This window comes from Monodelphis domestica, chromosome 5 (assembly GCF_027887165.1).
Source record: "Monodelphis domestica isolate mMonDom1 chromosome 5, mMonDom1.pri, whole genome shotgun sequence".
NCBI lineage: Eukaryota > Metazoa > Chordata > Mammalia > Didelphimorphia > Didelphidae > Monodelphis > Monodelphis domestica.
The window spans coordinates 301,340,728-301,363,415 of record NC_077231.1 but is presented as its reverse complement, the minus strand read 5'-3'; the positions used below and the strand labels follow the sequence as shown (position 1 = coordinate 301,363,415).

The 22,688-nt window shown below is 36.5% G+C and overlaps 1 protein-coding gene across 1 annotated transcript in view; it reads right to left on the bottom strand.

Moving 5' to 3' along the window:
* Positions 1 to 22,688, bottom strand: part of ZCWPW2 (zinc finger CW-type and PWWP domain containing 2) — a 335,386-nt gene that overhangs the window by 128,744 nt on the left and 183,954 nt on the right. The window contains exon 4 of the mRNA XM_007505209.3: positions 8,722 to 8,836. Coding sequence (XP_007505271.2) covers positions 8,722 to 8,836 — 115 coding nt within the window. The remainder of the gene's footprint in view (positions 1 to 8,721; positions 8,837 to 22,688) is intronic.

The following is a 22,688-nucleotide window of genomic DNA, read 5'->3' as shown; positions in this document are numbered from 1 at the left end:
TGCAGATGATGTTTGCTGATGGTTTTAGATATATACTGTTTATTATTTTTAGGAAAGGCCTTTCTATTCCTATACTTTCTAGTGTTTTCAATAGGAATGGGTGTTGTATTTTATCAAAGGCTTTTTCTGCATCAATTAAAATAATCATTTGATTTTTGTCGGTTTGCTTGTTTATATGGTCAATTATGTGCATGGTTTTCCTAATATTGAACCATCCTTGCATTCCTGGTATGAATCCTACCTGATTGTAGTGGATAACCCTTGTGATGACTTGTTGGAGTCTTTTTGCTAGTATTCTATTTAAGATTTTTGCATCTATATTCATTAGGGAGATTGACCTATAGTTTTCTTTCTCTGTTTTTAGCCTACCTAGCTTTGGGATCAGTACCACGTTTGTGTCTTAAAAAGAATTTGGTAGAACCCCTTCTTGGCTTATTCTGTCAAATAGTTTGTATAGTATTGGGGTTAGCTGTTCTTTGAATGTTTGATAGAATTCATTTGTGAATCCATCTGGACCTGGGGATTTTTTCTTAGGGAGTTCTTTGATGGCTTGTTCAATTTCTTTTTCTGATATGGGGTTGTTTAGGTAATTTATTTCTTCTTCATTTAGTCTAGGCAATTTATATTTTTGTAAGTATTCATCTATATCACTTAGATTGCCATATTTTTGCCATATAATTGGGCATAGTAGTTTTTAATGATTGCCTTGATTTCCTCTTCATTAGAGGTCAGGTCTCCATTTTCATCTTGGATACTGTCAATTTGTTTTTTTTTTCTTTCCTTTTTTAATTAGACTGACTAGTACTTTGTCTATTTTATTTGTTTTTTCAAAGTACCAGCTTCCAGTCTTATTTATTAAATCAATAGTTCTTTGACTTTCAATTTTATTAGTTTCTCCTTTGAGTTTTAGGATCTCTAATTTAGTCTTCATCTGAGGGTTTTTAATTTGTTCGCTTTCTAATGTTTTTTTTAATTTGCATGCCCAATTCATTGACCTCTGCCCTTCTTAATTTGTTTATATATGAATTCAAGGATATAAATTTCCTCCTGAGTACTGCTTTGGCTGCATCCCATAGGTTTTGAAAGGATGTCTCACCATTGTCATTTTCTTCAATGAAGTTATTAATTGTTTCTACAATTTGTTCTTTAACTAGCTGATTTTGGAGAATCATATTATTTAACTTCCAATTAATTTTTGATTTATCTATCCATGTTTCCTTACTAATTATTATTTTTATTGTATTGTGGTCTGAGAAGGTTTCATTCATTATTTCTTTTTTTAAATTTTATAGTATTTTATTTGATCATTTCCATGCATTTTTCATTAAAGACAAAGATCATTTTCTTTTCCTCCCTCCCACCCCCCCGTGACCGACGCGTGATTCCACTGGTATCATATGTGTTCTTGACTGGAACCCATTGCCATGTTGTTAGGATCTGCATCAGAGTGTTTGCTCAAAGTCTTTCCTCTGTCATGTCCCCTCAGCCATTGTAGTCAGGCAGTTGCTTTTCCTCGGTGTTTCTACTCCCTCAGTTTGTCCTCTGCTTATGGTTAGTGTTTTTTTCTCCTTGATCCCTGCACATTGTTCAGGGACATTACACCGCCACTGATGGAGAAGTCCATTACGTTAGATTATACCACAGTGTGTTTGTCTCTGTGTACAATGTTCTCCTGGTTCTGCTCCTCTCACTCTGCATCACTTCCTGGAGGTCGTTCCAGTCTCCATGGAACTCCTCCACTTTATTATTCCTTTTTGAACAATAATATTCCATCACCACCATATACCACAATTTGTTCAGCCATTCCCCAATTGATGGGCATCCCCTCGTTTTCCAATTTTTGGCCACCACAAAGAGCGCAGCTATGAATATTTTTGTACAAGTCTTTTTGTCCATTATCTCTTTGGGGTACAGACCCAGCAGTGCTATGGCTGGATCAAAGGGTAGACATTCTTTTATCGCCCTTTGTGCATAGTTCCAAATTGCCCTCCAGAATGGCTGGATCAGTTCACAACTCCACCAGCAATGAATTAATGTCCCCACTTTGCCACATTCCCCTCCTTCATTCATTATTTCTGCCCCTTTGCACTTGTTTGCAATGATTTTGTGTCCTAGTAAGTGGTCAATTTTTGTGAATGTACTATGTGCTGCTGAAAAGAAGGTGTATTCATTTTTGTCCCTATTTATTTTTCTCCATGTCTACTAACTCTAATTTTTCTAAGATTTCATTTGCTTCTCTCACCTCTTTCTTATTTATTTTTTTATTTGATTTATCTAGTTTGGAAGGTTCACATCTCCCACTAATATAGTTTTTCTATCTATTTCATCCTTGAGCTCCTCTAGTTTCTCCTTTAAAAATTTGGATGCTCTGCCATTTGGTGCATACATATTGAGTACAGATATTTCCTCGTTGTCTATACTTCCTTTTATCAGGATGTAATTACCTTCCCTATCTCTTTTAACTAGATTTATTTTTACTTTGGCCTTGTCCAATATCATGATTGCTACTCCTGCCTTCTTTTTATCATTTGATGCCCAATAGATTTGGCTCCATCCTCTTACTTTCACCCTATGCGTATCTACCTTCCTCATGTGTGTTTCTTGCAGACAGCATATGGTAGGGTTTTGGATTCTAATCCACTCTGCTATTTGCTTGCGTTTTATGGGTGAGTTCATTCCATTCACATTCAGAGTTATGATTACTAGCTGTGTATTTCCCAGCATTTTGATTTCTACTCCTGGTCCTGCCTTTTCTTCTTTCACTATTTCCTTCTATACCAATGTTTATTTATAGTCATTCCCCTAGTTCCCCACCCTTATTTTACTTCCCTTTCTACCCCCCTCCCTTCTTATTCCCTCCCTTATTTTCCCCTGTGGTCTTTTTAAAATTCCCCCCCACCCTCTCCCTCCCTTGTACTGCTTCCCTCCTCACCAGTCCGTTTTTTACCCTTCTACTCCCCTATAGGGCACAAATCTATTATCTTCCCCAATGGATTGGATTGTTCTTCCCTCTTTGGGTCAGTTTCAAAGTACATAAGAGTTGAATATTTCCTATCTCCAACCTCTTTACCCTTCCAGTGTATCGATGTTCTCCCCCCTCCCGCCATGAGCTTCTTTGTGACATATAAATTTACCCCTATTTGTTTCTTTTCCCATTTCTTTTAGTCATAACCTCTTTTTTTAGCTCTAGTCATGTGTGTGTATATATATATATACATACACATGTATATGTATTTATGCATGCATATATCTATATACCTATTTATGTCTTGTCCTTTCATCCTATACAGTTTGTCACTGTTCCCTCTGAGTGTAATTCTTCTAGCTGCTCAGGTGATAGCAACAGTTTTTAAGAGTTACCAATGACCTCTTTTCTTATAGGGATACATATTATTTTAACTAATTGAGTCTCTTAAAAAAATTTTGTTGTTGTTTTGTTTGTTCCCCCTCCCCCTTTTAATTACCTTTTGATGATTCTCTTGAGTTCTGTGGTTGGACATCAAATTTTCTGTTCAGGTCTGGTCTTTTATTTATGAATGCTTGGAACTCTTCTGTTGTGTTGTATGACCATACTTTCCCCTGTAAGAATATAGTCAGTTTTGATGGGTATTTTATTCTTGGTTGTAGACCTAGTTCCCTTGCTTTCCAGAATATCGTGTTCCATGCCTTTCGGTCCTTCAGTGTGGATGCAGCCAGATCCTGTGGTAACCTCACCATGTTTCCATGGTATCTGAATGGCTTCTTCTTGGCAGCTTATAATATATTTTCTTTCATCTGATTGTTTTTGAATTATTTGGCTATAAAATTTCTTGGTGTTGTCAGTTGGGGATTAAATACAGGGGGTGATCTGTGGATTCTTTCAATCTCCACTTTCCCCTCTTGTTCTAGGATCTCGGGACAGTTTTCCTGGATAATTTCCTCTAGTATTATGTCCAGGCTTTTTCTTTTGTCTTGGTCTTCTGGTACTCCAATTATTCTTAAATTGTCTCTTCTTGAATGATTTTCTAAATCATCTGTTTTGTGAATGAGATGCTTCACATTTTCCTCAATTTTTTCATTCTTTTTGTTTTTTTTTTATAGTGTCCTTTTGCCATCTAAGGTCACTTGATTCTAGTTGTTTTATTCTGGTTCTTAAAGATTGGATTTCATCTCTGGCTTTTTGGTCATCCTTTTCTTTCTGGTCTGTTTTTCTTTGAAGATCGTCTTTCATCCTCTTTACCTCGTCTTTCATCTCCTTTGCCTCATTTTCCAGCTGGTTGATTTTGGCTTTCAAGACAGTATTTTCTCGTTTTAGTTCAAGTGCCTCTGTTTCCAGATGACTTATCTTAATTTTTAAGTTCTTTTCCCAATTGTCTTCAGCCTCTCTTAGTTGTGTTTTGAGTTCTTCCACAGCCTGTATCCAATTCGCTGGGATTTCTGGTTTATCATTTGCTGATCTCTCCCCCTCTGTTCCATTTGCTGAGTAGTAGCTGTCTATTGTAGTTTCTTTCTTCTTTTTCTGTTGTTTGCTCAAATTCACTACATCTTTACTCCCCATATTTGTCTGTGCTCTTGTTCCTCTCATTTTTTTTTTATTTTTGGGGACTTCTATCAGTCTCCCCTCTTCGAGCTTTAACAGAAGATCTCTTGGTGTAGTCTCTGGGAGAGGGATGTTGGGGGTTTGAGCTTCCCTGTCCTATGGAGGCTTTTGATTAGCTTAAAGTCTAGCAGTCAATAAGGATGGGTGGGGAGCCTGGGCTTCCCTACATTCTGGAGATTTTTGATGGGATTAAGTTCAGCTTGGTTGGGCTGGGTTTGCTCTGCGTTTTAAACTTCCTGGAAGGCTGGATCAAATATGGAGGATCTCCAAAGCTCTGGTCAGGCTGCCAGGTCTATGCTCCTTCTAGGCTGCCATCTTGACTCTGCCTCTAGTTTTCTGTTTTGACCTATGCTTAAGCGTAGGTCAAAGCCCTTTCCATTGTTCAGCAAAAGGGTTTCTGTCCTAAAGTAATCTTAAGAAGGGAGGAGAAGGAACCTCCCATGCAAATGGGGTTCACATTCCAATACACTATCAGTAAGAAATTTTCCAAGTATGAAATTTCCCAATGGCTTTGACCTATGCTTAAGCACAGAACAGGAATTTCTTTGAGTCATGATTGATTTTAGAATTGATACAATAGAGATACTTGGAATGACAGAATCAGGTCTTGGAAAATACAATTTCCACCCCACTCAGTCCTAACAGGATTTAGGAAGGGCTGCAGCATAGATCAAAATTTAATTATTTGAGAATATGACCTCCAACAGACATATGCAAAGCCACAGACCTCTGGGCGGTCCTGGGTTAAGCTAGAGCCACCATTGGCACAGGGAAATTGATGGACAGTGATTGGTAGATGTGAGAACTGAGGGGAGGGATCTTGGATGGTTTCCTTAAAGATAGAGGGGTCTGAGGACTGAGGGGGGTGGTTGGAGAGTTTTGGCTCTGAGTGGTTGGAGAGGTGCTCTGAGAAGCTTTCTGTGAAGGAAGCTGAAGGTAGGGGCCTCTGAGACTGTTTCTCCATTTTGGTCACGTGAGTAATAGGGACTGATCTCTTCTTTGCCCCACGTATCTAAGGGCTTGGGCCCTTTGGCCCAGCCTAAACAGAAGGGGTATTTAAGCCCTATTCCCTTCTTTCCCCTTTCTCTCTCCCTCTCTATCTCTATCTCTAATTCCTTTCTTCCTCCTGTCTGTAAATAAACTCTATAAAAGGTTGACGTCTGACTTGAGTTTTCATTTAGGAATTACATAGCTGAATTCCTTGGTGATCTTAAATTAATATATATCAGTCTTTTAAAAGTGATTTCCTTGTCACAATTCTCAAAGCCTGTCCTCTAGTTGATCACCTCCATTCTAGTTTATTGGCCTTGCCAGGATGTAATCTCTTACCTATCAAAACTATTCTCCTCACAACTTCCAAATTAATAGGTTTAAAACCTAGATCTCACCCCTTTGGAAAGCACTCAATGGTTTCCTATTGTCTTTAGGTTGCAATAAAAATTGCCAGTCTGGATTTTTAATATATTCCTCTACAATCTGGTTCCTACCTTCTTGTCAAGAGGCAAGGTAATATATTACTACTACTACTACAACTATTACTACCACTCATCCTCATCCTTCTTTTACTACTATTGCTCCTACTACTCCACTATATACTATATGCATCCCATACTACAAATATATTGTAATAGACTATATTACTACTAAATTAATGAGAGATAACATATATATATATATATATATATATATATATAGCTTTGTTTGTAAAGCAATTTGATATAAAAATAAAGAAGCCAATAAAAATTTATTTTAAAGAAGTGGCCATAGCATCAATATATATAATAGTGAGATAGCTGGAAGTCATAAATAGTATGGTAGAGAATGAAAAGCAGTTTGGGGAGCATGAGGAAAAGAGATTCTCACCTGAATATGGAGATTAAGATCCACAACAGTATGTTTTGGATCTGAAAGTTGGCAAGAGAATGGAGAGCATGCCAGAAAGTCAGTGTGAAGACCAAGATCTTGAAATAGCAATATTTCATTTTAAAAGTAGAATAAGAGTTCATTCTGTCACCTGAGATAAAAACTGACAGAAGAGTGGCCTAGCAGTAGAACATGTACATGGAAATGGACTTCTGACCTGGTTGCTAGACTGGGGTAGACAGGTGACCCAGTGGATAGAGGGTCCAACTCAGGGTCAGGATACACCCAAGTTTAAATATTGACTCACACTCTTTGAACTGTGTTTTCCAGGGCAAGTCATTTAACATCTTTATGCCTCAATTTTCTTGATCTATAAAATAGGGATAATAATAACTTCTAACTCCCAAGGCAAATAAGTATAAAATAAAATAATATTTGTAAATATTAAAGCATTACATAAAAGTTAGCAACTATTGGTAATAATAGTGGTAATAGTAGAAGTAGCATCTCCCTTAGCCAGTAGAGTATGCAATAAGAACCAGAAGCATAGGTTTTTTTCTATGTATATGCACTGTCTTCCACTACTCCTGAGAAGAGTTTTGATTCCCTGTCTCCCATTCTAATCTGACTGATGTCACCACTGTGCATAGTCACAGATGATTAGTAATGAGTCAACAAGCATTTAAAGTGTTTACTATGTCAGCATTGAAGGGGGGGTGGCCAGAATTTTGTGAGTATTCCACAAAAAAGATTTTGATATATATCAAAAGTTTTGATATAATAAATAAACATTTGTAAGTCCTGATTAATGAAAGGTTTATTTTCAGAAATGGTTCATCCAACAAATTCATGAAATCTTAAAAGGTGGAGAGGATCATTCAAGCTCTCAACCAATGTATGCCTTCTCTCTATAATGTCTCCTATACTTTGTTATCCAGGTTTTATTTGAACTCTTCCAGTAAAAATGAAATCCTATTTGTAAAGTATTTTGCAAACCTTAAAATACTACATAAATGCTAACTGATGATTATGATAATTAAAAATTCTTCATCAAAGAACTTCAAAATATAACTGCAAAGTTATAGTTTTTTAAAGAGTATATCATACTCTTTCCTCGAAACTTCTAACCATTCTAATTCAAAAAACATTAGTCCTAATTCAAAAGTACTTACACAGTTCCTTACAGTTTTCTCCAAAAGGACTTGTCCTATATTTGCATAGTGTTTATCCACAATAGAGAAAGTGGAAATTGAATCATTTTACGGAATACTATTTGATACCTAGTAAGAAAAGTTTCTCTGAATTCTGGAAAAGGCCATCTTCTGTAGAAAGCATAGGCAAGTTGTCTGTGGGGATTAAGACATTTCACTTTTAGGGATAAAAGAAAAAAAATTTCAAGGTGAGATTAATAGCTTCAGGGCTTGCTTTAGGATAAATGAAGCACTCTGGGTCTAGAAACTCTCAAAGTAAGAAGGCAACATCAAATAGAAGAAAGAAAGAAGTGAGTGAGTGACACATTGCCTGCATTTAGACTTTTTAAAAATGACAGTCAACATTGTGGGTAGGACAAATGCATGTTTTCCAATGGCCCCTAAGGCTGCAATTATCTCTAGCCACTTCTTTTTATTAGTGTGTCAAATATGAGACTCAAAATATTAAGGCTATTTAGGGGAAATAAACTGGCAACATTGGCTTGGTGGGAAGAAATAAGAGTGGCATTACCCACCCACTCAATGATATCACAACTGCTAGTATTATTTTAGAAATCTGAAATTTTTCACTAAAAATAGCTCCTTGAAACCCAAAAAACAAATTCCAATCTGGCCTTGGACTTTCTTTTTAATGTATAATTGCTTTTGGCATGTTGGAAAACATTTACTTTACAAGCACTTCAGAAAGTCTCTGAAACATTGAGTTTATAACTATATGAATATATACATATATACACACATACAGTTATATGTGTATATTCTTTTTAATTCTATAGTTTTTAGTTTTGAACTTCATTCTCCTGAGATCCACAAGAGGGCCTATGCACATATTCAAGGAAAAAAGTGGGAAGAGGTGTTTTGATTTAAATTATCTTATAACATTACGTTTTGTTCGTTCATTATATTAAATTACAATATGTGTATTCACACACATGTCTTTGTATACATGTCTGTGTGTATATATTTATATTTCTGTATATATACACAGAAGAGGTACATATACACAAAGACTCATTACTCAAAATCACTTGACTCAATCTTCATTTTGGAAATAAAAACTGATCATACCTCTTTTTGATAGAAGACACATCTCTAGTCTTTGCTCATGAGAAAATGCATATAACAGGTATGCTTCTTGGCAGGCAGTTTCATACCATCTTTTATTAAATTTGCATTTCTCTGGCTGTAAAAATTCAGAAATAAAATCAGATTTTTTTCTTTTTATTTAACTTAAATGTTTTAGAATTACCTTAATTTGTTTAGCTAGATTGTTATAAAATGATATCTAATGTTATACATTGCACTTTATATTCCTATTTTTGTATCCAATTCACATCTGATAGAGAAATTTTTTAGCTCTAGCAAAATCTGTGGGAATTTTGCATATTAACACTGGAGTCATAAGACTCATATACAAAAGAAATCACCTCCATTTGCAGAGATTATAGAAAAATATTCCCAAAGTATACAACAAAGAATGGATATGTTAATCAAAATAACCAATTAAATTTGCAAAAGGCAGAAAATTACTTAAAATGATAGAAAATTATAATAAAAATATTGACTACAGGAAAATTTGCATTCTCTGATTTTTTTAAACCCTTACCTTTCATCTTAGAATCAATTTGTATTGGTTCCAAGGCAGAAGAGTGTTAAGGGCTAGGCAATGGGGGTCAAGTGACTTGCCCAGGGTCACACAGCTAGGAAGTGTCTGAGATCATATTTGAACCTAGAACCTCCCATCTCTAGGCCTGGTTCACAATTCACTGAACTACTCAGCTACCCCCTGCATTCTCTAATTTTAACTGCATAAAATGCATTCTTTTGACTTTATAACACTTAAGTATGTCACTCTTCCCAAAGTTTTATTAGTTTAAGATTAATGTATTTTAAACTTTAATTTAAAAAATTACAAAATATACTTTTAAGAATTTAAAAAAAATTTAATATTTAAATTAAAATTTAAAAAATTTAATATTAAGGCACAAAAAATTCAAGTATTGGATTTATGTTTCTCCCTCCCCCCCAAAAAATACCATGAAATACAAATGAGTATTTTAACCTTTTTTATACCTCACAGTAATTCCTTATACTGGATTATATCTCTGCCTCAACAACATAAGATAATTAGAAACCCACTTCTCCATGGAGGATTAGCAATGATAATCCATAAACCCAATTAAAGACAATCCTAGAATGGGAAGAGACATTTTTGACATTTCAATCTAGTTTACCCTATACAAGAATGAGGAAACCCTCTATAACTTTCTCATTAGGTTGTGAATCCAATCTTTCCTAGAAGATTTCTGAGAAAGAGGTACACATTCAAGACAGTTTGGATTTCCTTTGGGTAATTCTAATTGTAGGAACTTTTCCCTTGTATCAGGCTAAAATGCAGCTTTCTGCACTGCCTTCTGAGTCCAAGCAGAATAAGTCAAATTCTCTTCCACATGACATCTCTTCAAATACTTCAAAGATCGATCATGTCACCCATGTCTTCTCTTATTGAGGTTAAGCATCCCCAGCTCCTTCCATCAATTTTTCTAGCTTGATACTGAAGCCAGGCATGCCAGCATATCCATGTCCTATCTGTGTCCATATATTCTTTATACATATACATATGGATACACAGCTAATTATTTGTGTAAATGAATCACATGCTCACACATGTCCATAATCAAACCAGAAGTACATCCTAAGTACAAGGACACAATTGAATTCAAGGACCTGGTTCTAAAAATTCATTTGGAGGAAAGCAGGAAAAAAACTTATTCTGTTCACCTCTCAATTTTCAACAAGAATCCCATCTGCTTCATTCTGCATGATACTTTGTCCTAAATATTATCTTTTTCAAGTAATAGATATTGGCATAAATAAAATCACACTTAGAAACAATATTATTAATTTTAGTAAAATGTTCCAAGGGTCTCCCATGATACCTGGGAGGCTCCATGTTAGACATGGCTTCATAAATTCATTCAATTAGGGATGGAAGGGATGAAGAAGGCCAGAGACTTCAACCCCTTTGTTTTACAGATGAAGAAACAGAGGCAGATAAAGGTAAGGTGACTTGCCCAAGACCAACCAGGGATTTTAGTAAATAGCAGAGTCAGGGTTCAGGTCCAAGTCTTTAGAGTCAAATCTAATGCACTTCTTATAGTACTACATTGCCTCCATTGTGAAATAGGTGAATAGTCTTGATGGTAATTTGGTAGAGGTGAGATATCAAGGTTTGATGGTTCTTGATAACCCACAGTGAAGATAGGCCTTGCAGGCTTCCCCACACAGGCCCAATGCGCTTAACTGACTCTTAGACCAGTTAAAAACAAAGACAGGGTTTTATTTGAATCTCAGTAAGCTGGATGGGAGGATTAGGGATTTGGATGCCCTAAATCTAAATTTTCTAGCTAACCTAAACCCCCTTCTAAGACCCCTGCAAAGGGGTATCTTCTGGTCATCCAGCTGCCTAATTCACTACTCTGACTTTCTAAGATTTTCCCCAGTTATTTTACTACCTGACTAAAATGCTCCCAGATAAGTTTGGTAAGGTAAATATTTCTTTAGATCAGGTAGGCTGACCCTTTATCTCAGGGACCAACCCTGGCCAGTTAGGCCCAAAATGGCTGTTGGTCTTCTGGTCTTCCTTCACTAGCTGGCAGGACACAGAGTTCAGAGCAGCTGGAAACACTCTCTCAGGATGCTGGAATCTAGAGTAGATGAAATAGTAGACAGGCTTGTTCAAACTGGACAACAGGATCAGTAGCCTCAGCTCCACAGGGATAAGAAACCAAACCCCTACTTCAGATGGCAAGCACCAGGAAGTAATAGTTTCAAGCTCTCCTGGAAATAGGAAACCAAAAAGCCCAGAGTTCCTTCTGTGTCCACTTTTATAATGTTCCAGATTCCAGAACTGAGCCTATATCATTCCATGGCATGTGGCAAGGTCCCTCTTGGCAGGCTCTCCTCACTGCTACCTGTTTGCAAACCATTTTTTCCCTTTCCTCATTACAGCTGGATGAAAAATACATTCTTGACTCAAGTCCCTATTTAGGGTTGGAGATACCAAGCAAATCACCAAAGATCAAACAATTAGTCCTTTACAGTTATAGATTTAGAGTTGGAAGGAACCTCAGAGGTTCTCTTACACTAAAGATGATGGAACCAGATCTCAAAAAGGTTAAGTGCCCAAGGTCATATAAGTTGTGTGGAAGTCACCCAAACCCCTGAGTCCCTGGGGATAGAAAACCAAGTCCTTTGTGGTGATAATAGGAAAGAACTCTCACTCTAAAGACCACAGAAGGAGAACTTTCTTGAATCTGACTAGAAGGATTTTCAGAACAACCCAGTACTTCCCCTGCAGAGACACTGGAGAAAGTGACTGTGAGCCCAAAGATGTTCCTGGCTCCTGACTTTCTCAACTCTCCCTGGACCTAGTGGAGGCTGAACCTTGGCTGTATTCAGTCCCAGACAATTTTTGCTTGCAGGTAGGGAACTGCCTTTCACTGATCAATGCCAATGATATTCATCTTAATCTTTCTCATCATCACTCCACGAGAGTTGATTCATTCCTTTTTCTTGTTTCATGCAAGAGCTTCTAGGGCTACAGAACCTTCCCTTCCCCACCATCAGCTATATTCTTTGATGCTCTCTCAGAGGCTGCTGGGCCTGGTGGGTGTACATGGGGATGAATGGGGGGGGGGCAGGTGATACTTAACTCATGCTTTATTTTCTCTGAACTGTCCACCTAGGTGACCCCAAAAGGATGCTATAATGAGACATCTCAGACCTCTTCACCTTGACTCTGGAACAGAGACTCATTGTAGCAATGGTAAGTGATTTCCTTAAGCTTTTCTGGTATACATACCTCCCCACACCATCTACCCTCACCCTGCAATTTTGTAAGGCTGAGGATAAACAGTGACTCACCTTCCCATCATGCACACATGATTCAGGCTTTGCTAAGGCTCAAGAAGGGAGAGAGTTGGGAAACCAAAGATCAAGAATCTTTCTTACATCTGGCTTTGTAAACTCAGTAGATGACTTTTTAAAATAAAAACCCTTACCTTCCATTTTAGAATCAATACTGTATATTGGTTCCGAGTCAGAAAAACAGTAAGGGCTAGGCAATGGAAATTAAGTGATTTGTCCAGGGTCACATAACTAGGAAATATCTAAGGCCATATTTGAACCTAGGAACTCCAGTCTATAGACTGGCTCTCAATCCATTAAGGTACCTAGTTTCCCCCTTGGTAGAAGATGATTAAACTTAATCATATAATTCTATCACTCCCCCCAAAAATAAACAAAATTTCAATCTTGGTGCACAATCCATCTCTATCTGGTCTGTTTTTAACTTTCATATAATATATTATAACTACAGGAAGGAAAGTTTGTTCAAAGAGGCTCATAATTAATCCTGAAATGAAAAACTCCCTCTCTTTAGGACTTAAGTGACATTATAGTTAAATTTACAATTTTGCATCTTTATATGTTGACAAAAACATGGTAGTATGAATAGAACATTTGACTTGGGCATGCTTCTTAGCTTTGTGACCTTGATCAACTCCCAAACTTCTCCAAATCTCAGTAATTTTATTTAAAATAGGGATAATATTTGAGCTAATGATTTCACAGGATCGTTTGAGAAAAATGCTTCATAATCTGTAAAGTACAGTATAAATGGGATCTCTGACATTTGTAATCTTTCACAACCAAAAAGGATACACTTGTGTTCCTAGGGTAGAATGATCAGTATCAACTACAGTCTGGAGGGGGTGGGGGGAGCAGCATGGGCTGGGGGTATTTTTTCCAAAACAGAAAAAAAGGAGAGGAGAAGAAAGAAGATGGGAGGAGAAAAGACAGAGTCAGTTGGTTAACAGTCAATTATTAAGTGCCTACTGTGTGTCAGACAGTGTATTAAACTAGGGATACAAAGGAAGGCCAAAAATAGTCCCTGCTTTCAAAGGACTCCCAGTCTTATGGGAAGGGAGGAAAGAGAAAAAGGAAAGGATGGGAAGAGAAGTTTATTTGCCAGTTATGGTATAAAGAATAACTTAATTTTAATACTAAAGCAATAATCTAGAAGAATGTAATATAGAAAATCTAAAATTAAAGGCCTGATAAGGCACTGAGAACTTGAAGTCGTCACTTCTTTTAAAAAATACTTTGGAAAGGCTTTCGGAAATATTTCATCAATAACTTGGCATCAGGAAGACAAAAAACTTATTTGAAAATACTTGGGAACTCCCCAGTAGGTCTCTGCCATCTAGTGGTAAGACAGATAAACAGTTTTAAAATTTTGTTCTCTTTTTTTTTTATAATGAATTCTACATTCCAGAATAAGAATCTTCTACACATGGCACTTTTAAAAAATCCAAATTGTCTACAAGATAAAATAAATAATTTCCTCCCAAATTAAATGAAAATATGTTCATGAGATGAACTTTTACATGTTTCAAGACATACCTAAGTAATTTACATATTTTCATTTATTTTCTTTTTGGAATAATTATCAAAGAAATGTTTGATATAATTTCATCTCTAGAAGGTTAGGATAGTTGGGGATGTTTTGATATTAACATTATCTTACAATAATAGAAAACCAACCTCTGAAGTTGGAAGCTAGAGATAGCAGACTATAGAGCCCATACACTCCCAATTAATAAATGTCAGAATCAAGATTTGACCCCAAGTAAAGAGCCCTGAGAATTATTAGTTATGTGACTATGGATAAGTGACTTCAACTTCCAAACCTTGGCTCTCTCCTTTGTAAAATTCAGATAATATTAACACTTATGCTACATGCCTTTTAACATTGTTATAGAGAACACTCTCTTTTCTTCTGCCTCCCCACTCCTGAAACTCTGGACTTCACTAGCAGCCTTCTCAACCTGCAAATGCCTTAGCCCTTAGAGCTCCCTTGTCCTTTTTTCAACTCCCTTTGAAGTGTTGTCTTCTCCCATTAAAAAGTAAGCTGCTTGACTGGTCAATATGGCAGCAAAGGATAAATATTAGAGGGGAAGTGGCAAAATTGGGACACTAATACTCTGCTGGTGGAGTTGTTAAGTGGTCCAACCATTCTAGAGGGCAATTTGGAACTATGCCCAAAAGGCTTTAAAAGAATGCCTACCCTTTGACCCACCCATACCACTAATGGGTTTGTACCCCCAAAGAGATAAGGAAAATGTCTTACGCAAAAATATTTATAGCTGAGCTCTTTGTGGTGGCAAAAAAATTGGAAAATGAAGGGGTGTCCATCAATTGGAGAATGGTTAAATAAATTGTGGTATCTGATGGTGATGGAATATTATTGTGCTGAAAGGAATAATGAACTAGAAGAATTCCATGTGAACTAGAAAGATCTCCAGGAACTGATGCAGAGTGAAAGGAGCAAAACCAGGAGAACATTGTACACAGAGACTTATACATTATAACAAAATTGAATGTAACTGACTTGGCTACTAGCAGCTGTACAATGACCCAGGGCGAACTTATGTGAAAGAATGCTATCCACATCCAGAGAAAGAACTGTGGGAGCAAAAATGCAGAAGAAAAACATATGATCAATCACGTGGTTTAGCAGGGATATAATTAAGGTTTTGGTGCTAAAAGTTTGCTCTATTGCAGATATATAATATAATATAAATGCAGATATACATGTACTTTATTATTGTTGTATTTGGTATTGGTAATGTCTCTAATGTAAGGTTCTGAACCTGAGCCCCAAGCCTGCTTAAACTAACAACAGAACACCACCATACCCACTCCTTAAATTTCTAAGCTCCAACACAAACCCCTTGTTAGTCTCTAAGCCCCAGCACTAGACAGCCTTCAGTGTCCCTGGCCAGTACAAGCCAATGATGAGGCTCAGAGCCCCAACACACGCCCACAATGAGATTCTGAATCTTCACAGTGCTCTTGGCGCTGCAAGTCAGCAGAAGGCCTTGAGGAAAATTGAATCATCAGTGGGAGATGGCTCCCTCTCAACCCATAGACCATCATACTAACTTTTTTTGGAAGAACTGAAGCTTGAAGACACCCAGAATTAGATCTGAAATATTAAAGTTTAAGAGAGAGAACCCTCTACTCTGGGGACAAAGGCCAACTTCAAGATAAAAATAAATGTCAAGAAAAAGACTGGGGAAATGAACAAATATAGAAAAAGCCACTTAACTGTAAAAAAATTATTATGGAGACAAGGAGGAGTATGACACAAACCCAGAAGGGCACAATGAGATCAAAACAGCTTATCTGTAAAACTTCAAAGAAAAATGGAAATTTGTCTCAGGTCTGGAAGAGTTCAAAAAGGATTTAAAAAATCAAAGAAAGGAAAGGAAATTGATGCAAGGAGAAAATAACACATTTAAAAACCAGAATTAATAGAAAAAGAGGCTCAGAAATCCACTGAAGAGAATTCCTTAAAAGACAGATTGGTCAAATGGAAAAGGAGGTTCACTGAAGAAAAAAATCCTCAAAAATTAGATGGGCTAATAGAAACTAATGACTTCATGAGACATCAAGAAATAATAAAATCAAATCAAAAGAATGAAAAACATAAGAAAATATGAACTATCTCATTAGAAAAACAACTGACCTGAAAAACAGGATCTAGGAGAGATGATTTAGGAATTACTGAACTACATGAAAGCCATTATCAAAATGAATGAATGTTTTATTTTTCTATATTCCTTGTTGTCCTTCACATGATTATAGAGCTGTTGCTACGCTAAAGGAAATACTTATGCCTTGATGAGGAAACATGCATGTACTGCTGCTAATAGTGATAGATTACAAAGTAAATCATTCTGGCATTATATATTAGTATAAGTTAAAAATGATTCTTGAAGAAATTCAAATAACAATATGGTTATTAAGTGACAATTTCAAATATTCTTAACATTTAATAACACTAATGTTCAACTTGAAAATTAAGACCTCCATATCAAGATCAAGAAAGGAGACATAAATAGGTTTGACAAAGTTTAAACAGGAGTAAAACTACTGTCCAGCCATCTTGTCTTACACATTCTTACAGACACACACAAATCGTACTCCATCTCCTGTCTCAGGAACTCTGCCCTGGTTATGCCCCATGTCTGAAATGGAACAGCTACTACACCTCTGCCTCTGAGAATTCCTAGTTTCCCTCAAAATTCAACTCAAATACCACTTCTTACATGAAGCCTTTCCTGATCTCAATTGCTAGTGTACTCCCTCCCCAACCTATCTTGTATTCATTTTGTATATGCTGTATATATGCTTATATTTGTAGATTTTCCACCATTAAAATGAAGATTCATTGAAGGTAGGCAAGATTTTAATTTTTTTTCTTTGTAGCCCCAGAACTTATCACAGTACTTGGCAAATTATAAGCACTTCTATATGCTTTTGATGGATTAATGAATATTTTTTTCAGTGTAACATAGGAGATTCTGTATTGTATGTGCTTACATAGTTAAAAGGACAACTATATTTCAGAGTTAGCAAAGTACTGATATCGAGTGTTCTTTTAATCCTTACCTTCCATCTTAGAATCAATACAATGTGTTGGTTGCAAGGTAGAAGAGTGGTAAGGGTTAGGCAATGGGAGTTAAGTGATTTGCCCAGGGTCACACAGTTAGGAAGTGTCTGAGGTCAGATATGAACCCAGAACCTCCAATCTCTAGGCCTGGCTCTCAATCCACTGAGCCACCCTGATGTCCTCTAGTATTTTAAAAATATAAATCTTACTGCTTATCAAATATTATATGGAATAAGTTTGGTGTAATATAGTTATGAATATGAGTGTACAGATGGCTAGAGAAGTTCATGGGTAGGACAAGAAAGGAAGCTTTGCCCTGTGAGTCCCAGAAAGTAGATAGGCTTATCATACATACCCTGAAAAAGGTGAAGAAAGTATTGTCCTAATTCAAGAAAATCATGATAGATCTATTGACTCCATTTTAACCCATTACAATGCAATTTACATCCCCATAGTTTTTTCAAAGTTATTATTGAGCATGATAACTACAGTGGCCTTTCCCCTCCCTACATCCAAACCTTAAAGTTCTTTCTAGGGCATCTGACACCACAGGCTATACTTCCTTGAAAGCCTCTCCTCTTTTAGCTTCAATAGCATTGCCCAATCATGATTTTCCTTTAACCTCTTCAACTTTGCTGCTGTCTTGCTTTGTTTATTTCTCACACAACTCCTCCCTCTTAAAAATAAATGTCCCACAAGGCTCTGCCAACTTCTGTTCTTTACATTTTTTTAATACACTCCTACAGCTTCAGGTATCACTTCTATACAGATACACATATTTAGCTGAAGTCCTAAAATTGCCTTAAATACATTTTCAAAACAGAAATTTCTGTCTTTCCTCCAACACTTCTCTTTCCTTTATGTCTTAATTTATATTAATGGTACCACCACTTTCCCAGGTACCCAGACTCATTAACTTTGAAATAATCTTCAAATTATTCATCTTTCTTACCACAGACTTCCAATCAGATGCCAAATCATGTCAAATCTACACCTTCCACAGTACCTCCAGTATCCATCACCTCCTTTCCATAATCACTACTACTGTCCTAGTTCAGATTCTCATCATTTTGTGCCTAAAAGGCAAATATATTCATCACATTTCTACTTAACGAATTGTCTTAATGTACCAATTGATAGTGCCTTTCATCTACTCAAAAACAATTCATGATTTTCCATTAGTTAAGTTATACAGACTATAGAACTGGAAGAGAACCTTGAGGTCACCCACACCACCAAAACAAGGTCCAAAAGGGAAATGACTAGCCCACATTCTCCCATGTAGTAAGTAGTGAAGCTAGAACTCAAGCCTAGCCCTTCAGAGCCCTCATCCAGGCTTCTTTTCCTTACAATAAGCACTGCCTAATGAATAAAAAGCATAAATTATATATCCTGGCACTTGGGAACATCAGCCTTCTGGTTCTAACAAGCATGATTTGTATCTAGAATACAGAGTTATTGCTTCTCTGGAAATGATAAAGTTAATTTTTAAACACCTTGAAGAATTAAGATATGTGAGATTTGTTTGTACATGTTGATTCATATAAAAATTTTGGCAAGATTTTTGCCCTTGTAAAAAGACTTTCCAATTCAGGCAACTTAAATTTTTATGTAATTTGTAAAACTAGGAATCACATGGATAGTGTTACTTTTTATGGTTGGAATGAATACTTAATTGGTTGCCAAGTATTTAATTTCTAAATCCCAAAAATGAATTACTAAAATAAAATGTAACTTATGGTACTTTATCTTACAATAGAGGAAAGATATTAGGGAAAAAAGAAAAGGAGAGAGAGAGAGAGGGAGAGAGAGAGAGAGAGAGAGAGAGCGCTCTGGCTTCCACTGGGTCAGGTAGAAATTCTAAGGCCCCAGTCAGGAGAAAGGAGTCTCAAGATAATGGGCCTTTCCTGGAGGCTCACACTTCCAGAAAGGGCAAGGAAGGAAGTCAGCCTGTACAATCGCCACATTGTCAGTTCAACCAGCAGATTCTTTCATCAGCCTCAACTCCAAGTGACTTCACTCCAAATGACTCCCTTCAAGTATGTATTCACTCCAAGTCCAAGTGTCTGTCCTCTGTGTGTCTCTGTTTCCACTTTTAAAGACCTTTTTCTCTTGGGTCACTTCCCATAAATTTTACATTTACCAATCACAGCCAATGCTCCACTCTAGGACTGCCTACTTTTTCACACATAGGTTACAGACCTCCCACTCAATTGTGAAATGGGTGTTCACACCTTTTTGTAGCTAAAATCCAAAATGGATAGATCTCCATACTCAACTTTAAGTACTGTGTTTTACACTTTGGGGATTAAAATCTAAAAATAGACAGGGGATTACAATTTAATCTTCACAATCAAGGAAGAGCTAAGTACCTTCATTGTTACAATCAGGGGAGAGCCAAATCCAATCTTCACAATTGTCATTGTTTCATTGTCATAATTGCTATTTCTATAAAATTGAAATGATGCCTTATTTAAACTCAGTAATTAAAAGAATCAAGCCAATACCCCTTAATGTAACCTCTTTGGAGGACAACAGATCTTTAAAACTACCCAAAACTTTCATATAATAATAACTGACTACCAACTTGAGTTTTAAGCAGAGTTTTCAGCAGAAATTAGAAGCAATGCTAAGTTTAGTATAATAAGTTGAAATTTATAAATTTAAGTTTAAAAATCAAGCCTATTAAAAATCTGGAAAACTAGAAACAAGAAGTATTAAAATGTTAAAGAGCTTCATAAATTTACATAAAGGGCTTTGAAATCTGGTAAGATAGTGTTTTAAGAATATTTGGCATAATTTCACCAGCCTCAAGAAAAAGAAAATGACTTTCATTTGGAATAAATCTTCTCTAAAGAAATTTTAAGAACTAATGCTAACTAGCTCTTTAAGGCCTCCATGTTTAAAACTGCCATTTAGACATTCAAACCTTCAGTTTGGCTCCTGTACATTAGCAATATATTTCACTGATACACAGTCCTACATAGTCTCCTAGCTAAGCTCTTGTCCTCCTTTCTTGTGAAGATCATTTTCATCCACGGCAATTCAGTAGAAATTTAATCACCAAGATATATTTTTCTTCCTTTAAACTGCTGCTACTGACAACCAATAATCTAAATAATGAGAGCAGTCCTGTTCCTTTGATACAAACTGGAAGATAGTAACATTGCCATACAAATTAGAGTCCTGAAGTTTTGGCATTAGATTTCTCTGCTTCTGAGGTTAAGTGGTACATAAGAATAGACCTGGAAGTGATGATAGAGATCATCTTTTCCAAATGGGAAAAATTCAATCCAGGACAATAATTTTTAGTGATGTCTGAGGTAAGGGACAGCCAGGTGGCACAATTGATAGAGTGTTGGATCTAGAAGTCAGGAAACTTGAGTTCAAATCTGACCTCAGACACTTACTAGCTGCATGACCATAGGAAAGTCGCTTAACCTTGTTTTCCTCCGTTTTTTCATCTGTAAAATGAGCTGAATAAATAAATGGCAAACCACTATACCATCTTTGCTAAGAAAACTGCAAATGGGGTCAAGAAGAGTCAAAGGCAACTGATATTACTGAACAAAACCAAAAGAGGTTTGGTATACTCTTTTTTTAAATAATATTGTATTTGATCATTTCTAAGCATTATTCATTAGAGACAAAGATCACTTTCTTTTCCTCCCCCCCCCATAGCCGATACGTGATTCCACTGGGTATAACATGTGTTCTTGATTCTAACCCATTGCCATGTTGTTAGTATTTGCATTAGAGTGCTCATTTAGAGTCTCTCCTCTGACATGATCTTTCAAACGCTGTAGTCAGGCAGTTGCTTTTCCTTGGTGTTTTTACTCCCACAGTTTGTCCTCTGCTTATGGATAGTGTTTTTCTCCTAGATCCCTGCAGATTATTCAGGGACATTCCACCGCCACTAATGGAGAAGTCCATTACTTTCGATTATACCACAGTGTATCAGTCTCTGTGTACAATGTTCTCCAGGTCCTGCTCCTCTCGCTCTGCATCACTTCCTGGAGGTCATTCCAGTCTCCATGGAATTCCTCCACTTTATTATCCCTTTTAGCACAATAGTATTCCATCACCAACATATACCACAATTTGTTCAGCCATTCCACAATTGATGGGCATCCCCTCGTTTTCCAATTTTTGGCCACCACAAAGAGCGCAGCTAAGAATATTCTTGTACAAGTCTTTTTCCCCATTATCTCTTTGGGGTAAAAACACAGCAGTGCTATGGCTGGATCAAAGGGTAGCCATTCTTTTATCTCCTTTTGGGCATAGTTCCAAATTGACCTCCAGAATGGTTGGATCAGTTCACAACTCCACCAGCAATGAATTAATGTCCCTACTTTGCCACATCCCATCCAGCATCCATTACTTGCCTTTGCTGTCATGTTGAACAATCTGGAGGTGTGAGGTGATGCCTCAGAGTTGTTTTGATTTGCATCTCTCTGATTATGAGAGATTTAGAACACTTCTTCATGTGTTTATTAATAGTTTTGATTTCTTTATCTGAAAACTGCCTATCAATGTCCCTTGCCCATTTTTCAATTGGAGAATGGCTTGATTTTTAGTACAACTGATTTAGCTCTTTATAAATTTGAGTAACTAAACCTTTGTCAGAGGTTTTTATGAAGACTTTTTCCCAATTTGTTGTTTCCCTTCTGATTTTAGTTACATTGGTTTTCTTTGTACAAAAGCTTTTTAATTTGATGTAGTCGAAATTATTTATATTAGATTTTGTGATTCTTTCTATGTCTTGCTTAGTTTTAAAGTCTTTCCCCTCCCAAAGGTCTGACATGTATACTCTTCTGTGTTTACCCAATTTATTTATGGTTTCCTTCTTTATGTTTAAGTCATTCACATATTTTGAATTTATCTTGGTGTAGGGTGTGAGGTGTTGATCAATTCCTAATCTCTCCCACACTGTCTTCCAATTTTCCAACCAGTTTTTATCGAATAGTGGATTTTTGTCCCAAAAGCTGGGATCTTTGGGTTGATCGTATACTATCTTGCTGAGGTCGCTTGCCCCCAGTCTATTCCACTGATCCTCCTTTCTGTCTCTTAGCCAGTACCAAATTGTTTTGATGACTGCTGCTTTGTAATATAGTTTGAGGTCTGGGACTGCAAGGCCCCCTTCCTTTATTTATTTTCATTATTTTCCTGGATATCCTTGATCCTTTGTTATTCCAAATGAACTTTGTTTTAGTTTTTTCTAAATCAGTAAAGATTTTTTTGGGAGTTCAATGGGTATGGCAATAAATAGATAAATAAGTTTGGGTGGGATGTTCATTTTTATTATATTAGCTCGTCCTATCCATGAGCAGTTAATGTTTTTCCAATTGCTCAAGTCTAGTTTTAGTTGTGTGGAGAGTCTTTTGTAGTTGTGTTCATATAGTTCCTGAGTTTGTCTCGGGAGATAGATTCCTAATAATTTTATTTTATCTAAGGTGATTTTGAATGGGATTTCTCTTTCTAGTTCTTGCTGCTGAGCTGTGTTGGAGATATATAG